The sequence below is a fragment of the Apteryx rowi genome, unplaced genomic scaffold (assembly GCF_003343035.1).
Source record: "Apteryx rowi isolate R43461 unplaced genomic scaffold, aptRow1 scaffold_31, whole genome shotgun sequence".
NCBI lineage: Eukaryota > Metazoa > Chordata > Aves > Apterygiformes > Apterygidae > Apteryx > Apteryx rowi.
Genome location: NW_020449530.1, coordinates 4,188,677 through 4,208,922, shown reverse-complemented (window position 1 = coordinate 4,208,922; position 20,246 = coordinate 4,188,677). Strand labels below are relative to the sequence as shown.

At 38.5% G+C, this 20,246-nt stretch overlaps 1 protein-coding gene across 9 annotated transcripts in view; it reads left to right on the top strand.

Moving 5' to 3' along the window:
- Positions 1–17,937, top strand: part of CAPRIN2 (caprin family member 2) — a 42,815-nt gene extending 24,878 nt beyond the window's left edge. For 6 of the 9 annotated variants that reach the window (XM_026070360.1, XM_026070362.1, XM_026070359.1 and 3 more), the window contains 7 exons: positions 555–665; positions 1,363–1,515; positions 6,500–6,683; positions 8,947–9,129; positions 10,394–10,494; positions 14,678–14,744; positions 16,198–17,937. In XM_026070360.1, the coding sequence (XP_025926145.1) occupies positions 555–665; positions 1,363–1,515; positions 6,500–6,683; positions 8,947–9,129; positions 10,394–10,494; positions 14,678–14,744; positions 16,198–16,766 (1,368 nt within the window). In that variant the 3' untranslated portion in view covers positions 16,767–17,937. The remainder of the gene's footprint in view (positions 1–554; positions 666–1,362; positions 1,516–6,499; positions 6,684–8,946; positions 9,130–10,393; positions 10,495–14,677; positions 14,745–16,197) is intronic. The other 3 variants (XM_026070356.1, XM_026070357.1, XM_026070361.1) reach the window with 3 other exon arrangements.
- The last annotated feature ends 2,309 nt before the right edge of the window (positions 17,938–20,246 follow it).

Sequence of the window (20,246 nt, the reverse complement as noted above, 5' to 3'; positions counted from 1 at the left end):
CTCCCCTAGTATGTAAGTGCAGGTCTGGCTGAAGTACCTGTGATGGTATACATGGTAAGAATAATACTGGTAGTCTTCAGCCCTAGACTGAGTATCTAAGTATAAGCAACTCTTCAAAACCTAGCATTACAGGTGTGAGTTAAACAACATAACATGTAGGTTTTGCAGGGGTTGCCTGCCTAAGTTTAGCTCTGAAGCCTTGTTAAACAAAACTTGCCAGAAGCTTAATATCAGACGTATGTTTTGATTTTAATTCGGTGAGGTAGGTCTGTCAGACTTCACTAAACTGTTTGGAGCGATCTAAAGTTCTTAGAATTATCTGATTTCAGAAGGCCAGTTGTACAACCTGTTGTGTAGGAAGGGTAATCTAAAGCCAATTACTTGAAGCGTTTGGCTAAGCTGACTGCTTGGTTCACTTTAGACCTACTGTTTGCTTTGGTCTCTCAAAATCCACCTGTTTAAAGTCATACATTGGTAATGTTATAGCTTTACCAGAACCTTGTGCTTTCTGCAATGCTTCTTATAATAGCTAGCATATGTACGGCTTCTTTCAGGCATCAGCATCGCTTTCTCAAGAGGCTGAGAAATATACTTCCCAGCCACTGTATCAGACAAGCTCACATATTTCTGAGCCACTGATGCCCAAAAAGATTGAAATTGCCCAGGTGAGCCATCACAAGTAACTTGCAGTCCAGTTATTAATGATACTGTGGGATAGAGTAATACAGGTAAGGTAAATATATTGGTTGCTAAAATGTGTAGAGATCCCTACTAGTCCTTTTGAACTGCGGTTCCTACAGTATACTTGTATCTGAAATAAACATTTCATTTTGCCACTTGCATAGATGAGTCTTAATGCTGGTTAATATTTTGTTTGGACAGCTCAGCCCTGTTTCTAATCTGAGCTGTAACTTACTAAGTTGGAGGAAGGAGGAAAAAAAAAATTAAACCCTGAAAAGCTTTTCTGAGTTCCTTTGGAAAGAGGCAGAAGTCACTTAATGTTATCCAGAAGGAATTACCTTCCAATAAATTGGACAAAGCACTCCATATTTCCTTAGTGGTGGGGAAAATATCCTAATGTCTCTATGGTGAAATTATTACAATGAGTGGTATGTATAGTAGTGCATAGGCACATTTCACTTAATCAGCAGAGACTGCAATAGAAGTACTGATTGCTGAGGATGCACAGCAAGATTTGAAACTGTAAGCAAAAGCTATTTTGTGGCTCTGCTATGTCCAAATGTCATCCTGTAGAAACTGCTGACTTCTGACAGTCCAGGCTTTAAAGCAAATTAACTGCTTCTGTTACTGCCTGATAATTATCAGGTGACCTTTCATTACATATTTTTGTTCTTCCCTCAGGCAACTATTCCCCTCTCAAGTGAGCCACAGTCACCATTGCCTACTTCAAGCACCTCCATGTCACCAGTACCACCAGGACAAACCTTTCAGTCTCCTCCTGCAAGTAGCAGTTCTGTCACAATAACAGCAGCTCCCTTTCAGGCTATGCAGACTGTAAGTATGTGACTTGACACAAATAATTGATAAGCATGTCCGTAACTTAGTCCTAATACTTGGAACTTGGCTCTCCATAATATAGTACAGAACTTCAAGTAATTTTAATGTTTTAATGTTTTAATATCAAAAAACTAATTTAGTACTCTGCTTCTCCATTGCCTTCAGAGCTTAGAACAGCTCATCTCTAAGAACAGAGATCCTGCTTTGGTCCCTGTCTAGTTCCAATACCGAATACTGAGATAATTTTAGTATCCTCAAGGAACTAACAGGGAGAAGTCAGATCTGAAATCAACCAATTTATATGTATGCCACAAGGTGGAGTTGACTGTACTTATGCATAGATAGCAAGTAATAGACTGCAGAGAAATGTGGAATCCTTAAGTTCTTCCCTATCACTAGTGCTGTAAAGCTTTCTGTAGCCTGACCTTGACTTGCTGCAGTTTAAATCACTTGTATTGACAGGCTCAAACTCAGCCTACTGGAATCATGGAAAACATGTCCTTTATAAGCAAGAATCTAACTCATTATCCTGTCTAACAAGTAGTCAGTAGTAGATCTCTAGGGAAGAGTTTACAAAGTCTACAATCTCTTGCACATATCAGTGTGTCTTCAGGGTGTTCATTGTTACTAACATTCTTCTGCCATCCAGCAATCTGAGGTGCAGGCCCTTCCTAGAAGGACCCAGAGGAAGGGTCTCCATGTAGTAGCTATTTATGCTCCCTTCCCTGTCCTTGGGCTTATGTGCTCCCTTTTTTAGAAGAAGCTAAAAAGCTGAAACTAACTTTGTTTCACTTCTGTCTACATAACCTTGAGACACAGTACACAAGATAAAGCTGAAAAAATTTCCGTATCAGTTCTTCAAATAGTAAAAGATTATTTAATGTGTCTAAAACTACCTTCATTAATATCTTCTGAAGTTGCTATGTGTTTCCCATTTTGAGTGTTGAATCTTGTGGATGTCCTTCTTTAAGACAAATGTAATTCAATGAGTTTTGCAGTTTGTTTTCTAGTTATGAGCCCTTCACTGACTCAAGCACAAATTCTCAGGGCCAACTGGTAGCTGTTTCTAACACTGTCTACATTTGGGATAATTAGCAATTTTATCCTTAATTATTGAAAAATTGTGCTGGTTTTTCTTGTAAACCCCCTTCATAGGTATCCTTCCATGTGATGTTGCCGGTTTGACTTTGTGAAGTAAATGATCTTTGTTTGTTCTTTCCCTTGAGGGCAGCAAACTCTCACCATATGGTAGCATATTCTCTACTGCTCGAAAGCAAAGCTAGGAACAGGTCATCTGAGACTCTCTGAAGGCACTCTTCACTTCAACAACTGTACTAATGCAGTTCCACAGCTTGCTGGACAGCCTGCATCTTGCTGTATTGAGACATATAGTAGGATTTGGTGGCAGTAGGTAGCTAAAATTCCTATGCTTTGAAAGGCTATTAGGTGTGCATAAAGCTTCATCTAGTCTAGTAGTTGGTAGTAAATCACTACCATGATGCCCCTACTCCTGCCTTTCTGTATTTGTAGAAATAGTTCCAGTAGAACCCTCCTCAGAGGCATGTGATTTTGATACACCTTATTCAGGCTAGTGGTGGTGGGGAGATTGTTCTAAGTTAGATCCATTTAAATAATGCTATTACTGGAATAACTGATTAAATGCTATGCAAATTAAGTCACTGTGGGTCATGCAAAACATCTTGAGGTTTGTGTTCCTTCTTCCTAGTGTTATTCAAGCATGCATACACCAAAGACCATTATGTTCAAATCTCTTAACAGAGAAAGACTAGCATTACACCTCAGTTCTTATCTAGGATAATACAGAGCACTTAAGTAAAATATACTTCTTAAGCCTGGAGTACTGATTAACTTACCAAGTCAGGTGAAAATTTTTTTTTTCTTAAGTGGATTTCTCCGTAATGTTTCTAGAGCAGCATCCTATGATCAAGGAATCCAGAGTCTTTCTGGGGACCAAGTCTATAAGATGAGCATTTGTCATGATCTAAATATGGGTTTTGGTCTCAGTCATTCAGATCACTATCTGAACCTAATGTTTATTCTCAGAGTGCTTTGGATCAAATTGGTACCATTGTAAGTTTACTTGAATTAATGCTGTATTATTAAATGTTAATGTTAAATGTTCAAGGTTTCAGGGCTCCTGGAAAACAGCACACCAACTGGAATGTTGGGTCAGGCTGATAAAACGGATATCTAACTAAATCACTATGATAATTCCTCTTGAAGTGATGGCTTTGAGTCTTGCAGACCTTGCAATGTAGGGCTTACTTCCTACCTCCACTGTTTAGATTTTCACTGCTGCCAGGAAAGCACAACCATCAGATTTCAGGAGATAGAAGTCAGGTGCTTCCTTGCCAAATACCAATGACACTGCGATGACAGTAATGGAAGTCTYGGTTACTTTTTGTCCTCAGAAGTCTTGACTGCCTTGTTGCTGCTATTGTGTTTACAGAATCTTAAAGGCAGATGCTACCTGTAGCCTAACTCCATTAGAATTTCACCTATAACCTTCACCGATAGGAAAAAGTAGGCCACTTGCTACAAATAGTCCATGATGTGGGTATTACCAGCCTGACTCTACTGCATTCTTCAGTTTTACTGCAAAGTGATTCTTTCTAAACAAACTAAATGTTAACTTCTGCAATTGCTAGTGAGGATTGCTACAGTAGTAGCAAAGCACTGTTCCTGAGTGGATTTGCTTTGACAACAGGAATTTTTGACTGAATTTGATAGTACTTCATTTTTATAGTCTTTTAGTGTGGCTAGAAGAATGGCTTGATGCTCAACTGGAGAGGAATAAGTGATCACTGAAAAGTTAGTCTGCACTGCTTTTTCTCCTGGTGTATCTCAGTGCCACACATCTTAAAATTCCATTATGGTAATATCTTCTTGATAAGGGAACTGTTAGTATGGCTTTACCTTAATCCATTTGTGGCAGTAAACTGTAATAACTTCCCCTTGCTTGGGTCTCTTGATCACTAGTAAGACTTCCTTTAAGCTATTTTTCTGTTTCTGCAAGACTGCCACCATGCAGATTTTCCCTCTATGAAGTATCAAGTATGTCTAGAGATGGGGGAGGCATGTGGAAGAACCTGGAAYTTCTGATTCTGTATTTCATGCTCTAAGCAGTCTCAAAGCTTGAAAGCTCTGCCTTAATTGCCCAAAGCACATACAGAGGCTTTAAGAGAAGGGGCATCCACCTGCTTGTCTCGCATATATCCTTCTTTGTTCTGAACATACTTGACATGTGGTTGAAATGTAGAGTTTCTTGCCAGAGAATATTGTGGATATTACTTTTTGGACCCTTGCAAGTGTAGTATCTCTAGACAGATTCATAGAAGCATGTACAGAACTTTTTGGACCAGGAATTGAGGCACAAAATAGTGATATTCAAAGKAGTGAGTACTGCTGTATGCTTATGAGCCAGACTTCCCTATGCATGGTGTCTTTTCTGATTGTGTAAGGTCTTATGCTCCTTTTCATGTAGGTATGCCTTTACCCACTGATACAGTGGGAATTAAGTCAATGTGTCATGCTTTGTTTGATAGCATGAAGGATCCAATGCTGACTCTTGCATTCAACAAGAAGTTTGAGTGCTACTGAGAACACATAATGTGCCAGCTTTGATAATCTTGGCTGTAAGACAGGCACGGGTATCTTATCCCATTATGGGATCCCCTTTATTTGAAAAGGATTATAGACCAGCTAGACTTCTGGATTGACAGAAGTCTTGCTACGCATCCTTGAGACTGAACAGATAGATACCACATAGAATATTCAAGGACAACACTCCAGTTTCAGATTCTTCAAGATCTGTTATAATTCCAGGTATCTAAAACATGACAACTGTCAGTTAAGCTTTGGGATCACAGATTACTTCATCTGGCCAAGTCCAAACCCAGAATTTATGGTATTTCGTAATGGTTCAAACTTGTACTCCTTATTTCAATATCATGAGGGATTTCTGTGCTTCATCTCTGTTAGAAGCAATACTTGGTTCCTTGACTGTGGGAAAGATCTTCATTTCCCAGTTGTAATTATAGATACTCTTGAACACAACAAGCACTGTCAAGCTGCTAAGTTGCTCTGTGTATCTAGCTGTAGTTAATCTTTCCCTGATCTATCTTCAGGCAGAGGTCTTGGAAAATGGTCTAGCCTACCTCTAGACTTGGTATCAATACTGCTGACAACTCTTTACTTGAAACTTAGATCCTCTTACGTAAAATGGAAGACTTCTTTCCTATTTGATCTTGATACTAGCTGTTACCTCTGACTGCATCAATTCTGGTAACTTGGCCATAAAGCAATACAGACACTGGAGTGATTGAACTCTAGGTCACAGATTTAGCTAGCAGTAATATCTGCACACCAACTTACTGCCCAGGCTATAAGGTTAACATCTAAATTGCTGGATTCTGCCTCTTACTTGGCGTGTTTTAGATACCTCAGCTAACAAGAGAAGGAAAGTTGAGGCTCAGCTTATCAAGGGGGTGAAAGCTGTCTTGGTAATTATCTCAGTGGATGGCAGAGTTAGGTTAGCATCCAATATGTGTATGGAAACAAATTCTTCCCAAACCTGAATATCTTATCTTGGCACAAGCTGTCCTAGCTTTAGATAAAAAGCTGTAGGACAGGTAGTCATTGAGGGTTTAAGTGGCTTTAACATGGAAACAAAATTGCTTACTATAAGGTAACTGTTCTGTTGATTGAACACAATAGCTATGGTCAGTCGAGCTATGTCTCTTGGTTATTAGCTAAGTACACAAGAATAAGCTCTTATAAGCTTATAGAAAGGGAGGAGGATGGTTTCTACTGCATCTAGTTCTCAGTTCATCCTAAGAAACAGTTGGTCTTCTAGAAACTGCTCKAGGCATATGCACTTAAACCAGGGCATAGCAGAGTGATGGCATTAGGTGGAGACTTTAGCTGGTGGTGTGTTAAGCATTTGTCTCATATGTTGTAGGTATTTAAGGTGAATGCACCGCTGCCTCCACGTAAAGACCAGGAAATTAAAGAGGATTCTTCATATTCTGCAGGATATAATCAGAGTTTCTCTACAGCAAGTACACAGACTCCTCCTCAGTGCCAGTTGCAGTCTTCTCATGTTGCAGAACAAACATCTCTTTCACAAGAATCTCTGTCTTCAGGTGAGAACTGTTCTTGTCTGTATTTCAAACAGCATTTAAATAAGGTCCTTCAGCTTATAGTAGTATTAATTCATTGACCTATGCTATGAGTATATGGAGGTTCCTCTAATTCAGTGAAATTCTTAACAGACACAGCATAACTTCAGTGGTAACATTAGGGTTACATCATCTCATAACCTAGTTGACAGTATGGTATGTGAACTTAATTTTAAAAACTGCTAGTTTCTATACTAGTTGCATGGACAGTATTGCCTGTGAGCCCAATATAGATAATTCCCCAGCAGGAGGGAAATTCAGGCATGCAGTGACACTTTTCCAAGCAAACTTGTTTGGCTTGGATAACTGAAGCAGTGATGAAATATTTCATTTGGAACTGTTAATTTAGTGTCTGGTAACAAACACTAATGCTGCTTCTGATGCTAAGAAGTGGTGGATGGTGAACAGGAAAAGGTTATGTGATAGGCTGTCAGTGCTTAGGTGAATTACCCAAAGCGATAAGCAGTTTGTGCTACTGGTGCAAGACTAAAATTTGCCATTTGAGAGCAGATTAGGATTTAGAATTTTCTCGTTTTAAGAATGGGCTGCTATCTTCATTCCTTTGAACTCAATACACAATATATTCACAATGTAATTATCTTAAAATAAGTTTGCAATATAATTATCTTAAAGCATCTAGCTATCTGGATTGTACTCTAGTACTTGCTAAAGTCTTCACGTGGATATTGCATACCTTACTAAAGCTTTCTTAGACAGATCATATCTGCCACCCCATCATGAAAACAAATACTTTTCACTACAACTGAATCTTACTATGCTGAAGTTCTAGCTCTCTGTAGCAGAGATCTAGCCCTAAACTCATACCATTTGCTGCTTCTGTTACCTGCTGAACTAGGAGGCTTCTGTCACAAGTTATTGTAATTCTGGTTCTGTGAATCAGCTAAGCTGCAGTAACTGTGCATACACTCCTACCCGAAGCAGGTACAGCTTAGGGACTTCTTACAGAGACTTATTTTATTAGCTGATTGAGTCTGTGTGTATATCTGAAGAATACTTCTGATAAGTAGGGTCCTGAACTGCCTTATTCAACACACAAAATGGACCTGCTTGACATTCAGATACTGATACTGGGTGAATTTATGTAGCTGACAGTGATTTCTAAGAATTTGAATGAAACTAGCCCCTAAATCTGCCTGAAACAGGTTCCAGGATGAAAAGAAGCTGACAAGTAGGAATCTGGATGTATAAAGACATCTAGTCAAAGCTAAGACATATCTGCCTCAAGGTCATCTAATRTACTCAGTTTTTCTACCAAAGGACTCTTTATAGCAATTGCTATAGAGATTAATTGATATTGTATGAAGTCAATGAGACATTCCAAGGTTAAGAGTGCCAGAAAACAAGACAACTATAGCAGATCAGTGAAACTTGTTTAGCTTAATGCTCCTTTTCATCAGACTGCAGGAGGTGATCAGTAGCCTTCTACAGCTTCTAAATGAGGAACTCCATGATTTTATTAATCATTTTGTGCAATGGTTCTGCACGGACTTCAGAAAGAGTTTAGGCTGTCACTTTGGATCTGTTTTAAGCTTTTGGATTGGTATAAAGCATGGCTCTGTGGAAGCATTTATGGTTACAATGTTTATAGTTAAACCTAACCACATAATAACCACCTTGTGAGTGGAAAGCATTTCTGAATGCTGCTGTACCCCTTACTTGGGATTGAACAGTCTAATAACACGTGGGAGGAATGTGTCCTCAGAGTAGACTGAACTTATACCTAGCTTTCTATAGTTGTTCTATCATTGCTCTTGTCTTAACAAGATTGAGTTTGTTTCCTCATGCTGAAGGATATTGACACTGATCTACTTCATGAAATAGACCATTCAAATCTTGCTGGTAGAACAGTACTGGTTCTAAGTGAATTCCTAATCAGCTCTTGCTTAACTTTATTCTATCTTGGTTATTTTCTCAATACTGTTCACAAGGTGGTTTTGAACTATGCAACTAAATCTTGTTGAATACATTAAGGGCTTATACTGATAGCTTCAGCTGTTTTGCCTCTATAGTGCACTTTGTAACAAAAATCATTCACAACTATACCAAGCAAAGGGGAGGGATCTTACTTAGAGTATGAAAGGCATGAGAAYTGGAAATACAGAGCAGCTTTATCCAGTTCTTAAATTCCTGATGCTGCCCTAGCTTATAGGTGTGGTAATATATTACAGCTCTAAACTCTGAATTTGTGCTTTTTTGTTTTGAGCAGTTAGTTATCAACCTGATGGAGCTGTTCCTGTTAGCAATGGTAGCCTTGCCTTTTATCCAGCACAGACTAATGTTATTCCCAGACCGCCTCAGCCTTACCTTAACAGTCGTGGGTCTGTCAGAGGATCCACCAGAGGCGGAAGATCACTGGCCAATTCATATCGTTCCCCTGGTGGATACAAAGGTATGTGCTTTATATACTACTACCTTGAAAGAAAATTCTAATGTAGTGACAATAGAACATGCCTTAACACAACATGGTATTGAGTTTAGGCTTTCTACATGGATTCCTTAAAATAATTTTTATAGTAATGTGCAAAGAATGGGGCTTTCCTTTGTGGACTTTAAGCAAATTCATTCTTACTTTTATTCATAATCCCTGTACTTTTGGTTTGAGGTTAACTGATGAAACAACTTCATAGCCTTTTGAATTATGAAAGTGGAAATTTTCATTGATAGGCTGGTAAATCACGTAGTTATATGGACTGTTTTACTTGCTAGTCTGTTTACTCTTCAGAACTCCTTACCCCATCTATCCTTTCTCTTGGCCTTTATCTTCACTCACTAAATTCTGGGCAGGTATTTCCTTTTCAGATGTCAGCTTTTGCCTGAAGAAAGATGCTCTTTGCTCAGCACTAGTGGCTTTAATAGTAGCAGCAGAAAACTAGGATGGGGGGAGAGATTCCCAGTAGTTGAGAGCCTTTCTGGTTTAACAATAACTGAAGGGTTTCAAGAGAAGGTGTGTGGTCTTGGTAAATCAGTTGCCATTCTGTTGCTAGTAGAAGTTTGGAAAGCTTCAGTTGACTTCAACAGATACTAACTTCTCATCAGTTGTTGGTAGCTGCAACCTACTCCACTTTGAAGTGGGGGAGCACTTCCAGACTGAGGCAGAGGTGGCTTCAGCTATTAGGCTGCCACTGCCTAGTATCTTGTAGGAACATGTACCCAAAAATGGGCTTATGTAGTCCTAACTTATGAGCAGTTAAGGATTTTAGTTTCTGGTACTAAGTTGCTTTCTGATCCAATTTGGTGGTTAGTCTAATAAAGAGGCTAAATATCATAGTACCTAAATGTGTAAGTTATACTTAAGCATCTGTAATAGCAAAATGAAGTATTAATTCTGTCAAAATCAGTGTTTCTGGATCTGGAGAGTGTTTCAGCTGCTCTGGGTATCCCATTAGTATCAAACAGACAACTGTTAAGGTCTGATGTTAATACTTCTAATTATGTAACACTAATAAATGCAGAGTGAGTTGTTCTGGGTAGCTACTGAAATGCACTCCTAATAGTAGTGATGGACCCTGCTTTGAATTCTGAAAGAAGGAATAGATGTGGAGTTAAATAACTTAACACAGATAATTCCCAGAAGGGAATTCTAGTTGTGTTCTGTGCTTCTAATATAAACTAGATCATTCAGTAATATTGAATAATCCACTTCATTTGAACAGGTTTTGATGCTTACAGAGGCTCACCTTCAATAACTAATGGCAACTATGGCCAGCTGCAATTCCCTGGTAGAGATTATCCTGGAATGCCATATTCTCAGAGGGTAAGTATTGACTTTGTTTCTGGTAGCCTTCTTAATGAGCACTGCACAGAAGATACCTCTTCTTATACCATAGCTTTTCATTCACCCAACAGGTGAACGATTGTCTTCCTACAGCCTAGAGGTTAACTTTGTTTTCTGGACAAACACTTTTTTTGATCAGTAGACAGCAGTTGCAATAGGGAATCAGTTCAGGCAGAACTCTGTTGCATGATAAGTTGAACTTAGTCCAAGGTGAATCTCCGAAATGCAAACAGATGRCAAATAAGATGTGGCATAATGAGATCATTTTATTATGGTTTTCCAAGTTAGGACTCAATTAGTGTCTCCTCCTTAGTGTCAAATACATGAACTCTTAAATGGACTGGCTGAGAATGTGGTTAAATAGGCAAGATTCTTGTTTCCCTCGTCTTAATGAAGTCCCCTAGTTATCAGCACTTTTTTGCACTGTGACTAAGAGTAGTTATTCATATCTCTATTAAAGGTTTATGCGGAGTACAAAAAAGCCTAGAGTTCTGCTTTAGCAAACTTGACACTTTGAGGGCAGATTCTTTAAGAGTTGGCTCATCTTGAAGATATGTAGTGGATCATAACCAAGAATGACTTTCATGTTTTGCAACCTAAATCTGTAGTACTAGTAGGTGGTAGAGCATAGCTGGAATACATGAATTTGTTCCTCTTGAATGCACAGACTTTGACAAATGTTAGCTAGTGCAAAATGGAAGCTTTACCCATCTCATTCTTTGCTCTGTTTCTGAAAGGGGTAAAGTTAAAAACCAACTGTTAACCTGGTTTAAATCAGTTCTAGCAACTTGCCTTTCTCTTGGTCAGTGGTGTCTTACTTGATCAAGGTGGGTAGGTGGTCCTAATAAGAATTATATTCTTGCTACATTCTTGCATTGGAATATGAGATGAGGTGTACATTTTGGGTATCAAACTAGCAAACTTGCTTTTGGGGAAGTGTTCCTTAAACTAGCTTGGGGGTGGGAGGGGTGAGGAAGAATTTCTTTAATGTAAGGAAAAGATACCTTGTCACTGCAGTGAATTCTGCAGATGCTTCAGTTTTCTGTTGTACCATGCTTTCTGCTTGTTACCTCAGAATGCAGAGTTACCAAGCTGTAAAAATGAGGGGGGAAGAAGGAGCAGAGGGAGACAAGTATGTCAATATCTAAACCATCAGACAAAGCTTTCTGTACAACTGACTCAGAAGCAAGTGGGAAGATGAATAACTTCTGCTGCAGTATGATGCTGAAAGTCAAATTAAGGAATCTTGTCTTGCTAAGACAGCAAGGCAAGCAGTCTAAGAGCTGGTTGGAATAGGTAAATGAGTTGTGTGCTTTTAGTGGAGAAATAATTGTGATTGACATGGCTTAATTTCCAAATTGGTCATATCTAAGACCACCTGAACTTGATTGCTGCTTCTTGTGTGAGTAAATTATCCCTTAGCTACTAAACTACCTTTTGAACACACCTGATTACTTTGAAGGTGAAATTCAGTGACTTAATGTGTCCCTGTGCATAAGGTCTTGACTGAATCTGAGGTGTCACATTTAAATGAGTTTTGTTATACCTCTCTACTAGCCCTTGAGCGTGTGTATCTTTCTCCAAAAGAAGCTAAAACTAGGAAGCTTAAACTGCTGCTGTTTCCTGTCAGTTAAAGTGCAACTYCTCAGCAATAGGAATTATAAGAGGTTGTAACAAACCTATAGTGCCTAGTTGGCTTACCCTGAGCCACCTGATAGGAGTTTGGGCTATGCCAGCAAATCCCTGATAATGTTTCAGCTTTGGAGGTAGTCTGCCCTCTTGGGGTGGGGGGGGGAGGAGGAGTGTAGAGTGTTTGGATGYGGGAGAGGGGAAGAACTAGAAGGAGTGGATGTGACACCATGGGATGTCTTCCATAGTTTGGAATTTATGGGATCCTAAGAAAGTATTTACGGCAAAAGACAAAGCTGGAGTCTGTACTTTCTCCAGGATCTTAAGTCCTTTAATCTGTAGGGTTCAACTTCAAGAGCTGATGCAAAGCTCTTCAGGACAGTAATCTTCTCTTCATTCCTGACAAATATGGCTTGTTACCCCTGTGGGAGACTGGCCCAGCTGGTTCCATAGTACCTTCAGGAAACAGTGAAATCGTGATTTTTACATCAGTAAAGTGACTGGCAATATTTTGTCTGATCATATAACACATACGAGGTTCCTGCAGGTATTAAGAAATTCTCTTGCTTGCCTGAAATGGTAGAATTGGCTGTTTCGAGGTGGCAGAGTTCACTGCTCCAACAACTGTTTATAAATTTGAGACCTCAGCCCCCTTCCCTGATGGATATGATCTTTGGAAATGCCTTATATCTAGTTGTATATCTAGTTGTGCTCCTGTTCTACAGATGCAGCCTGTCTCTTTAGTTCTGTTACTGTCTTAGACTAGTTCTCTAAAATGTTTTGAGTTGCTTGGTTGACTTGTCTTGTATATTGGTTTTTAGAAGGTGCTGGGCTTGTGGATTCTTGCAGAGTCATACTATCAGTATTGCACACCATATATCAGTGACAARCTATTAGTTGGCTAGTGTATATTGGGACTTAGTGTTTCTGACAAATAATAAATGGGCATTTCATGTCAAATGGTAGTAACATATGGACTCCTGTAGAGCTGTGTTGATAATGTGCGTGACTAGGCCTGAGTTTCCAAGGCACTTCCCACAAGACCAAAAATTGAGAGCTTATTGTAGTCCTACCCATCAAACCCCCTTTTACTGGTTAAGAATAGACCAGCTACCTGGCATAGAGGATGTGGAACTTTGCTTCCACCTTTCAAACATTGGCACATTTAGATTTTTGACTTCCTTTATTTTGAGATGGGATCTCTGGAGTACTGGAAACCAGTTTAAAGTAATTCTGTCACTGTTGGATGAATTAGTCTTGCAATGTTATCTGAACCTGTGAAGTGCACTTTTAGAAAGTGCTGAAGTTTCAACTGTTCAGGTTGACTCCTGTTTAAGCAAGTTTAGTATACTAAAAACAAATGTGCTGTTTTCCTGACCTCTAACTACTACTGTCAAACTTCTGTTCTGCTTGTGTAGATTCTGTTGTCATTGCTGAATCATGCTGGAATTATGGCTTCTTGGCTATTTAAACATCCTTCCTTAAGGATAGCCTTTTGAAGTAATATGCACAACTCATAACATGTAAACATAAGTCTTGAATGAAGTTTTTTTTTTTTTTTTTCCCCCTGGGCAGCCTGGAACATCTGTTCCAGCAATTTCTTATTTATCCAAAAGGTACCTTCATGCTAGGCCCCRCAGGCTCTGGGTTCTAACCCTACTGAAATTCTAGAAGCCCTGGTTGGCTGCAGGATATCCTGAAGTTTCTTAACCATATGCTCCTATATCCTCAGTCTTCTAAATATTGAAATCTGCTTATGTGCTATTCTTTCTTCATCTGAGCAGATGGGATGGATTTTCTTACTGTATTTTGACCACTAACTGTATCTTTAGCATTCATTCCACATTCTTGGATAGAAATCTGTGCTTTTGGACTTGTGCTTAAAATGTAGCAGTKCTTCTAATGTTGACTAGTGTTCATAGTTAATTTTCCTATGGAAATAGTAACAAGCAATGAAGGGCTACTGTTATTGTCCTGCCAGCCTTTAGTTTGATTGTAGCTCATCTTTTTTTTTTTTTTTTAAAAAAGCACCTAATAAGTAAATGGTGTATGTACTAGATCCTAATAGGTGAGGGGGCTGTCTGTACAATGTATTTCCCTTTACATGTGATCTTCCTTTACATGTGATCTTCCTTCTTACTGAAAAGATGCAGCATTCTGTACAAAGAGCTTACTTGCTCTCATTTCACTGAGTTTTTATGTATTTCAGAAAAGCCCTTCAATGCAGTGCAGACAAGATCACCTTAATTAAATCAATCTTTGCCTGAAGCACAAGAATATTCCTGACTCTGTGCCATCTTGATGTCTAAAGTACTGAATCTATCATTGACATAAAGCCTGAGTATGTCTTGATCTCTTACCTAATGTAGCCAGATAGGCAGGTTCTGTAGGAAACAAGACAGATCATGTAAGTGTCCATTGTTGTAAAGAACAAGACTTAAGCTTGAATTGTGCGAAATGAGAACATACTATTTATTTGGTAACCATTTGTTTTCAATTTGCTCATAACCATCTGCTAATATTTTTGTTCTAGGATGTTAATTACCAGCAGTGCTATAAACGAGGTGGGATAACTAGTGGTCCTCGAGCAAATTCAAGAGGTAAGGCTGACATCAAGTTCCCAGTAGCTTGTGTGTGTGCTTGGGTGTAGCAGATACTGAAGTTCACTATTACTTTGAATAGTGATAAAAACAGTGTAGTATTACTGTTACCAAACAGCTCAAGCTTGGTACAGAATTAGCTGAGCTAGATGAAAGTTTAAGGACAGTTCTTAATGTCAGCATACCATAGCAGCAAACTTGACTTCACCATTCTCAATCTGGTGCTTCACAGGTTAAAGTCCTCTGACAAATGGTACCTTGCTGAATTTTCTTCAAAAATAAGTTGACTAGGAAGTACCTACAGGGTATTACCAATGTTGCATTTGGCTTCTTATTAATAAGCCAGTTGTGTAGTTAATTGTATGGTTCTCCTTTCCTGATTGGGTAAGCTATCAAAATGGATCTCAAACTTTGCAAGATGAGCTATTTTCCATAGAGAAAGTTATTTGGAAATACAGCTTTACTTTGTAATTCCATGCTGGATTACAAAAGATATGGAAATATGTGAGATGATTTGTTTCAATCTGAGCATGAACAGTATCTGTTTTAAGAGCTGTAAACAGATATAAACCAATAATGCTACAGATGAAAAGTGGGGGGAATAACTAGGTCATTTATTTGAAGAGTTAAGGGAAATTAGTATTGCATGTCATGGAAGTCTTGTTTTAAGATAAGTAAAGCAAGTCACTTCAGTTAGAATCTGACTAGAGTATATTTGAGAGGAAGAGAACTAAAAAACAGGTTGTGGTGGGTGAATAGTTGATAGACATATACTTGTTTAGCATTAAGGTATCTAGAAGCCTAACTCCAGTTTTGTCAGGCATCTTAATGGGTTCCTTTCAGTAGAAATAACTGGCTTGAAACATGAGGGTGACTGTCTTAAACTTCTCTGCTCTATTAATGTTTTCATCCAAGACTGAACTAGATCTTTTTAGCTTTGACACTTGAACAGTTAAACTGCTTCATTTTTGTAGGTGATGAGGTGCAGAAAGCTTCTTAAAAGCAGCTCTGTTTTTTCAGACTTTATGTCCTAGCATAAGTTGCCATGACCTGTTAAGAATAACTCTGGAAGGGCAGTATTCAAGTAACTTGAAGTGCAGCTTCAGGTCTTAAAGGTGACTGACTACTTGGCTGTTGGTAGTACTGCAAAGTTTGTCAGAAATGACAGAAGTTAGCATAGCTAGTTACTGTTGCTAGCTACTGTCCTCTCCTCTCAAAAGTATGAAGTCATTGTTCATGGTCAAACTATGGCCCCTCTTGCTGAATGCAAGTGCTGTGAATGTAAATCAACTTCAAAGTTTTGTTCTCAAAGGTTCTTTGACAGTTTACTGTAGTTGCAAGACTCTTAAGCTAGAGCAATACCTGTACAGTTGCTGTTTAAAAATATGCCTGCAGATTTAAGGTTATCCTTCTATTACAAGAATTATTTACTATTGCTAATGATCTTTAACAGCAGGGTGGAGTGATTCTTCTCAGGTGAGCAGTCCAGAACGAGACAATGAAACCTTTAACAGTGGGGACTCTGGTCAGGGAGACTCCCGCAGCATCACCCCTGTTGATATGCCAGTGACAAGCCAAGCTGCCACCATACTACCAGTGCACGTCTATCCCCTCCCCCAGCAGATGAGAGTTGCCTTTTCTGCTGCTAGAACATCTAACTTGGCCCCTGGGACTCTAGACCAGCCTATTGTGTTTGATCTGCTGCTGAACAACCTTGGAGAAACTTTTGATATCCAGCTTGGTAGGTTCAATTGTCCAGTGAATGGTACTTATGTCTTCATCTTCCACATGCTGAAGCTGGCTGTAAATGTTCCCCTATATGTGAATCTCATGAAGAATGAAGAGGTCCTAGTGTCAGCATATGCAAACGATGGGGCTCCTGATCATGAAACAGCTAGTAACCATGCAGTCCTGCAGTTGTTCCAGGGAGACCAGATCTGGTTACGTCTGCATCGGGGAGCCATCTATGGAAGTAGCTGGAAATATTCTACCTTTTCAGGATACCTCCTTTATCAGGACTGAAATCCAGTGCAATGTTTACAAAAAAAGCTGCTCCAAACACCTTGGTGGAGGGGGGGGGGTGGGACTAGCTATGCACTTACTACTGACTTTATAGAAGATATGTGGTTCCATTATTGGGGGAAATGATGGTTCTGTTGTGCAAGGTGAAATCATGGAGTTGGGGTACTGAATCAGCACTAATTTGGCACTTTATCAGTTGTGATGTAGCCTTGCTAGTAAAGCTGTGAATGTATATTGTTTGCACTTACCCTAAACTGTATTAATGTCCAGCTTACTACACTATTGATTGCCTCAAGTATGGGCTATTCACAATGCCTTGTTGTGCCTCAATAAAACAAGTTAATATGCATTTTAGTATTAATCCTGCTAGTTGTCTTTATTCTCAAAATATATCAAACTGAGCTTATTAACTTCTGTTGTGGGGCATACATGCATGTCTTTACAGAACCTAGTCATAGGTTTCAGTACTTCAGGGTAAATTGTATAATTGAAATGAGACTACTCTTTTGGTACTTGTTTGCAGTTTAAGTGTTCCTTTCTTCATCAAAATGAATTCCACTGTTACCTACTTCATTTTTATCTGCTAGTCAAGAAATTAGAAGTGGAACACTGTACACTTGATTAGGAGTACTGATTTTAAATACATATCCTGTGAAACTTAAATCTAACTCTTGGAAATCTAATTCTTGGTTGTCACACTGACTTCCCTTCAGTAATGTAACTGGTTGAAATTCTTAAGCTTCCAAACAATTGCTGTAGGGCTTGCTTATATTGTGTTCAATATGCAGATTTCATTCTGATGTAATATATTTCAAAGGTAAAACTGACATCTGTGAATCACAGATGTCATGAAGTCTCATGGAGTGGGGGGAAGCCATACAACTTGCATTACAACCTGATCCTTTCTTCTGATCAGAACTGCTGAGGAACCTGGTAGTTAGTTGAAACCTTCTGCTCAAATTCTAAATCCAACTTAAGTGCTTCCTAGCATTTGTATTCATGAAACCCTTTTCTTACAGATAAAGAGTGTGATCAGTCTTTAGTGATCTCATGACCTTTTGGTCCATATCATATGACCAAAGAGCTGTTACTATGAATGCCCTTGTCTAAGCTGCAACATATCATTTTTATAAAGCTCTTCCATGTTTAAAATAAAAGTCTGAATTTGTAAGGGGACTGTAGATCACTAGTTCTTTCTGCCTTTAGAAACTTTAGCAGTATGATGGCCATGTAGGAAGTGTTCTATAATTTTAGTGCACTACTAAGATAGCTAGTGGAAAAGCCTGACTGGTACATCCAACGATGAACTAGAACTACTCAAAGTTAAAAGCAGTTTAGCTGCCCACTTTATACAAAAGTAAAAATTGACATGGAATAAAGCTGCTGTTTCTTGGTAACAGGTTTCACAACTTGAAACAGTTCACCCTTGCTACCATATAGATGTCAAAGCAGGTTTTCTGGCATGACTTTGTAAAGATGCTAGCATAAAGCTCTTGATTTTATTCCAAGCTTAGATTTTTTTCATACTGATGCTTGCTTGGAGGGTGATCACACTAAAAAGCATATTGATTCTTTTGGCAAGTTCTGAGATGAGAAGCTTGGGATAAAGCTTTTAGTACCTAGACTTTTGCCACCCCAGACAGCAATGTTGAGCCTTAACCATCATATACTAACCCTATACTCTATTTTTAAAGATGCTAGTTTTCAAATATTCAATTTTTTTCTAAAACATTCTCAAAAGAATAAGTGGTTGGAGTATATTAAGTGCTTAATTAGAGCCTTTTCCTAAACTTAAGTCAACTCTCATTGCATATTAATATGTGAATGTGGTAGAGTCTCATACTAAGTGCATAAAGAAGTTCAGCTTGCATTGGCTATACATCTCCATTGCTTCTCTAACAGACCTGCAACTTGGTTGTGGGGTGTGTGGTGTGTGGTTTTTTTTTTTTTTTTTAAAGCCCTTTAAAGTACTGATGACTACCTGGTCATTTCTCTCCCATGCTATCTGTATAGGGACTATTTAGTAAATGAACCCCATTGCACATACAGCAGGGTCTCCCTTACACTGCAAACTAATTTAGCATCAGACCTTCATTTAGGATGCCATTTATTATACCTGTGTCAGTATTATGGATTTCTTGATGTGTGTGGTTTTTTTTTTTTTTTTAAGAGCAACTACCAGTACCTCTAAGCTTTGTTAATAAGCTTGGCCTTTGACAGCCTTTAACATATGGTTACTATGACTTCATGAGACTTGCATGTTGCTTTGTACTGCTCCAGTTTAATCAGTCTTGATAACTGCTTTGTTGACCCTTACAGTGATCATCTGTTTGACTTAATCTTATTTCTTACTGATGGATCTAGCAAAGCTCTTGTGTATCTCTAGTTTGCATATGTTTAAGATAAAGGAAACATCTCAAGTTCAAAAAGCTGGCTTGTCCATTTGTATGTATAAGATGGATGTTTAAATTCCAAACAGGAGTACACTCTAGCAGCAAGAAGCATGAAGATATGAAACAAATTTAACATATCATTCCTTGATAGCAAGCTTGACTATAAATCATGTGATGGATGCCTTTAAAACGTTTGCAGGCTTGTAGGCTTTAGCAGCCCAAATGAGCATCATCTCTACAGTACCAGCTACTTTAAAATAAAACTCTTGTTTTTCCACTATATTTGCCATCTAAAAAAACCCCTATACAACTCAAATGAATCTGTCTTCATATATAATAACTGAAAAGATCAGTTTTACACTACAGAATTTTTATGCTTCCTTAGCTGAAACTATTGCTCTTTACTGTGTTTCTAGTCAGAGCAGTAAACGTGGCTCTAGTTAACCTGTTAAAAACAAGGAAAAAAACATTCAATATATATGTTTTCAGACAAGATGCATCTCAAAAGGTTAGTACTTGAATCTTAAATGCTAAGGCTACGTTTCTTTGTTAAAAATACTGTATAGTACCGAAGAAAGCACGATTCAGTTCTCCAGTTCAATAGCTAGCCAAAATCCACTGATAAAGAATTGCTATTCTGATGTCCAAAATGCATAGAAATATGGCTTCTTATGATTTCATGTAATTCTGAATAATGGAAGAAATGCATTTATCCTCATTCTTTATATTCCAAGGTTAAGTACTTATTTGAAAACTTCTCAAAGTACTTTAGAATATTCCAGTACGTTATTTTTCATCTGCCATGGTTTCAGTCTACCTGAGTATCTCCAGACTAAAAGCTTAGATCCATATTCTACTTCTGGGAGAAGAATTTAACAGCATTTAAAAAGGTGAGTTTCCCAATTTGAAAATACTTAAGGTAACATTGGGTGTGTTGTGGACTTCATGTAAATGCTGTCTACCAATACTTTTTCCTCTGTAGTTCTTCAGTCAGCTTGCTTGAATTGTTGTGCTAGTAATATGTCTTAACTATGGAAGGACAATAATCAGATCAGATTAAAACCCGCAAAGGGGTATCCCAGTACTG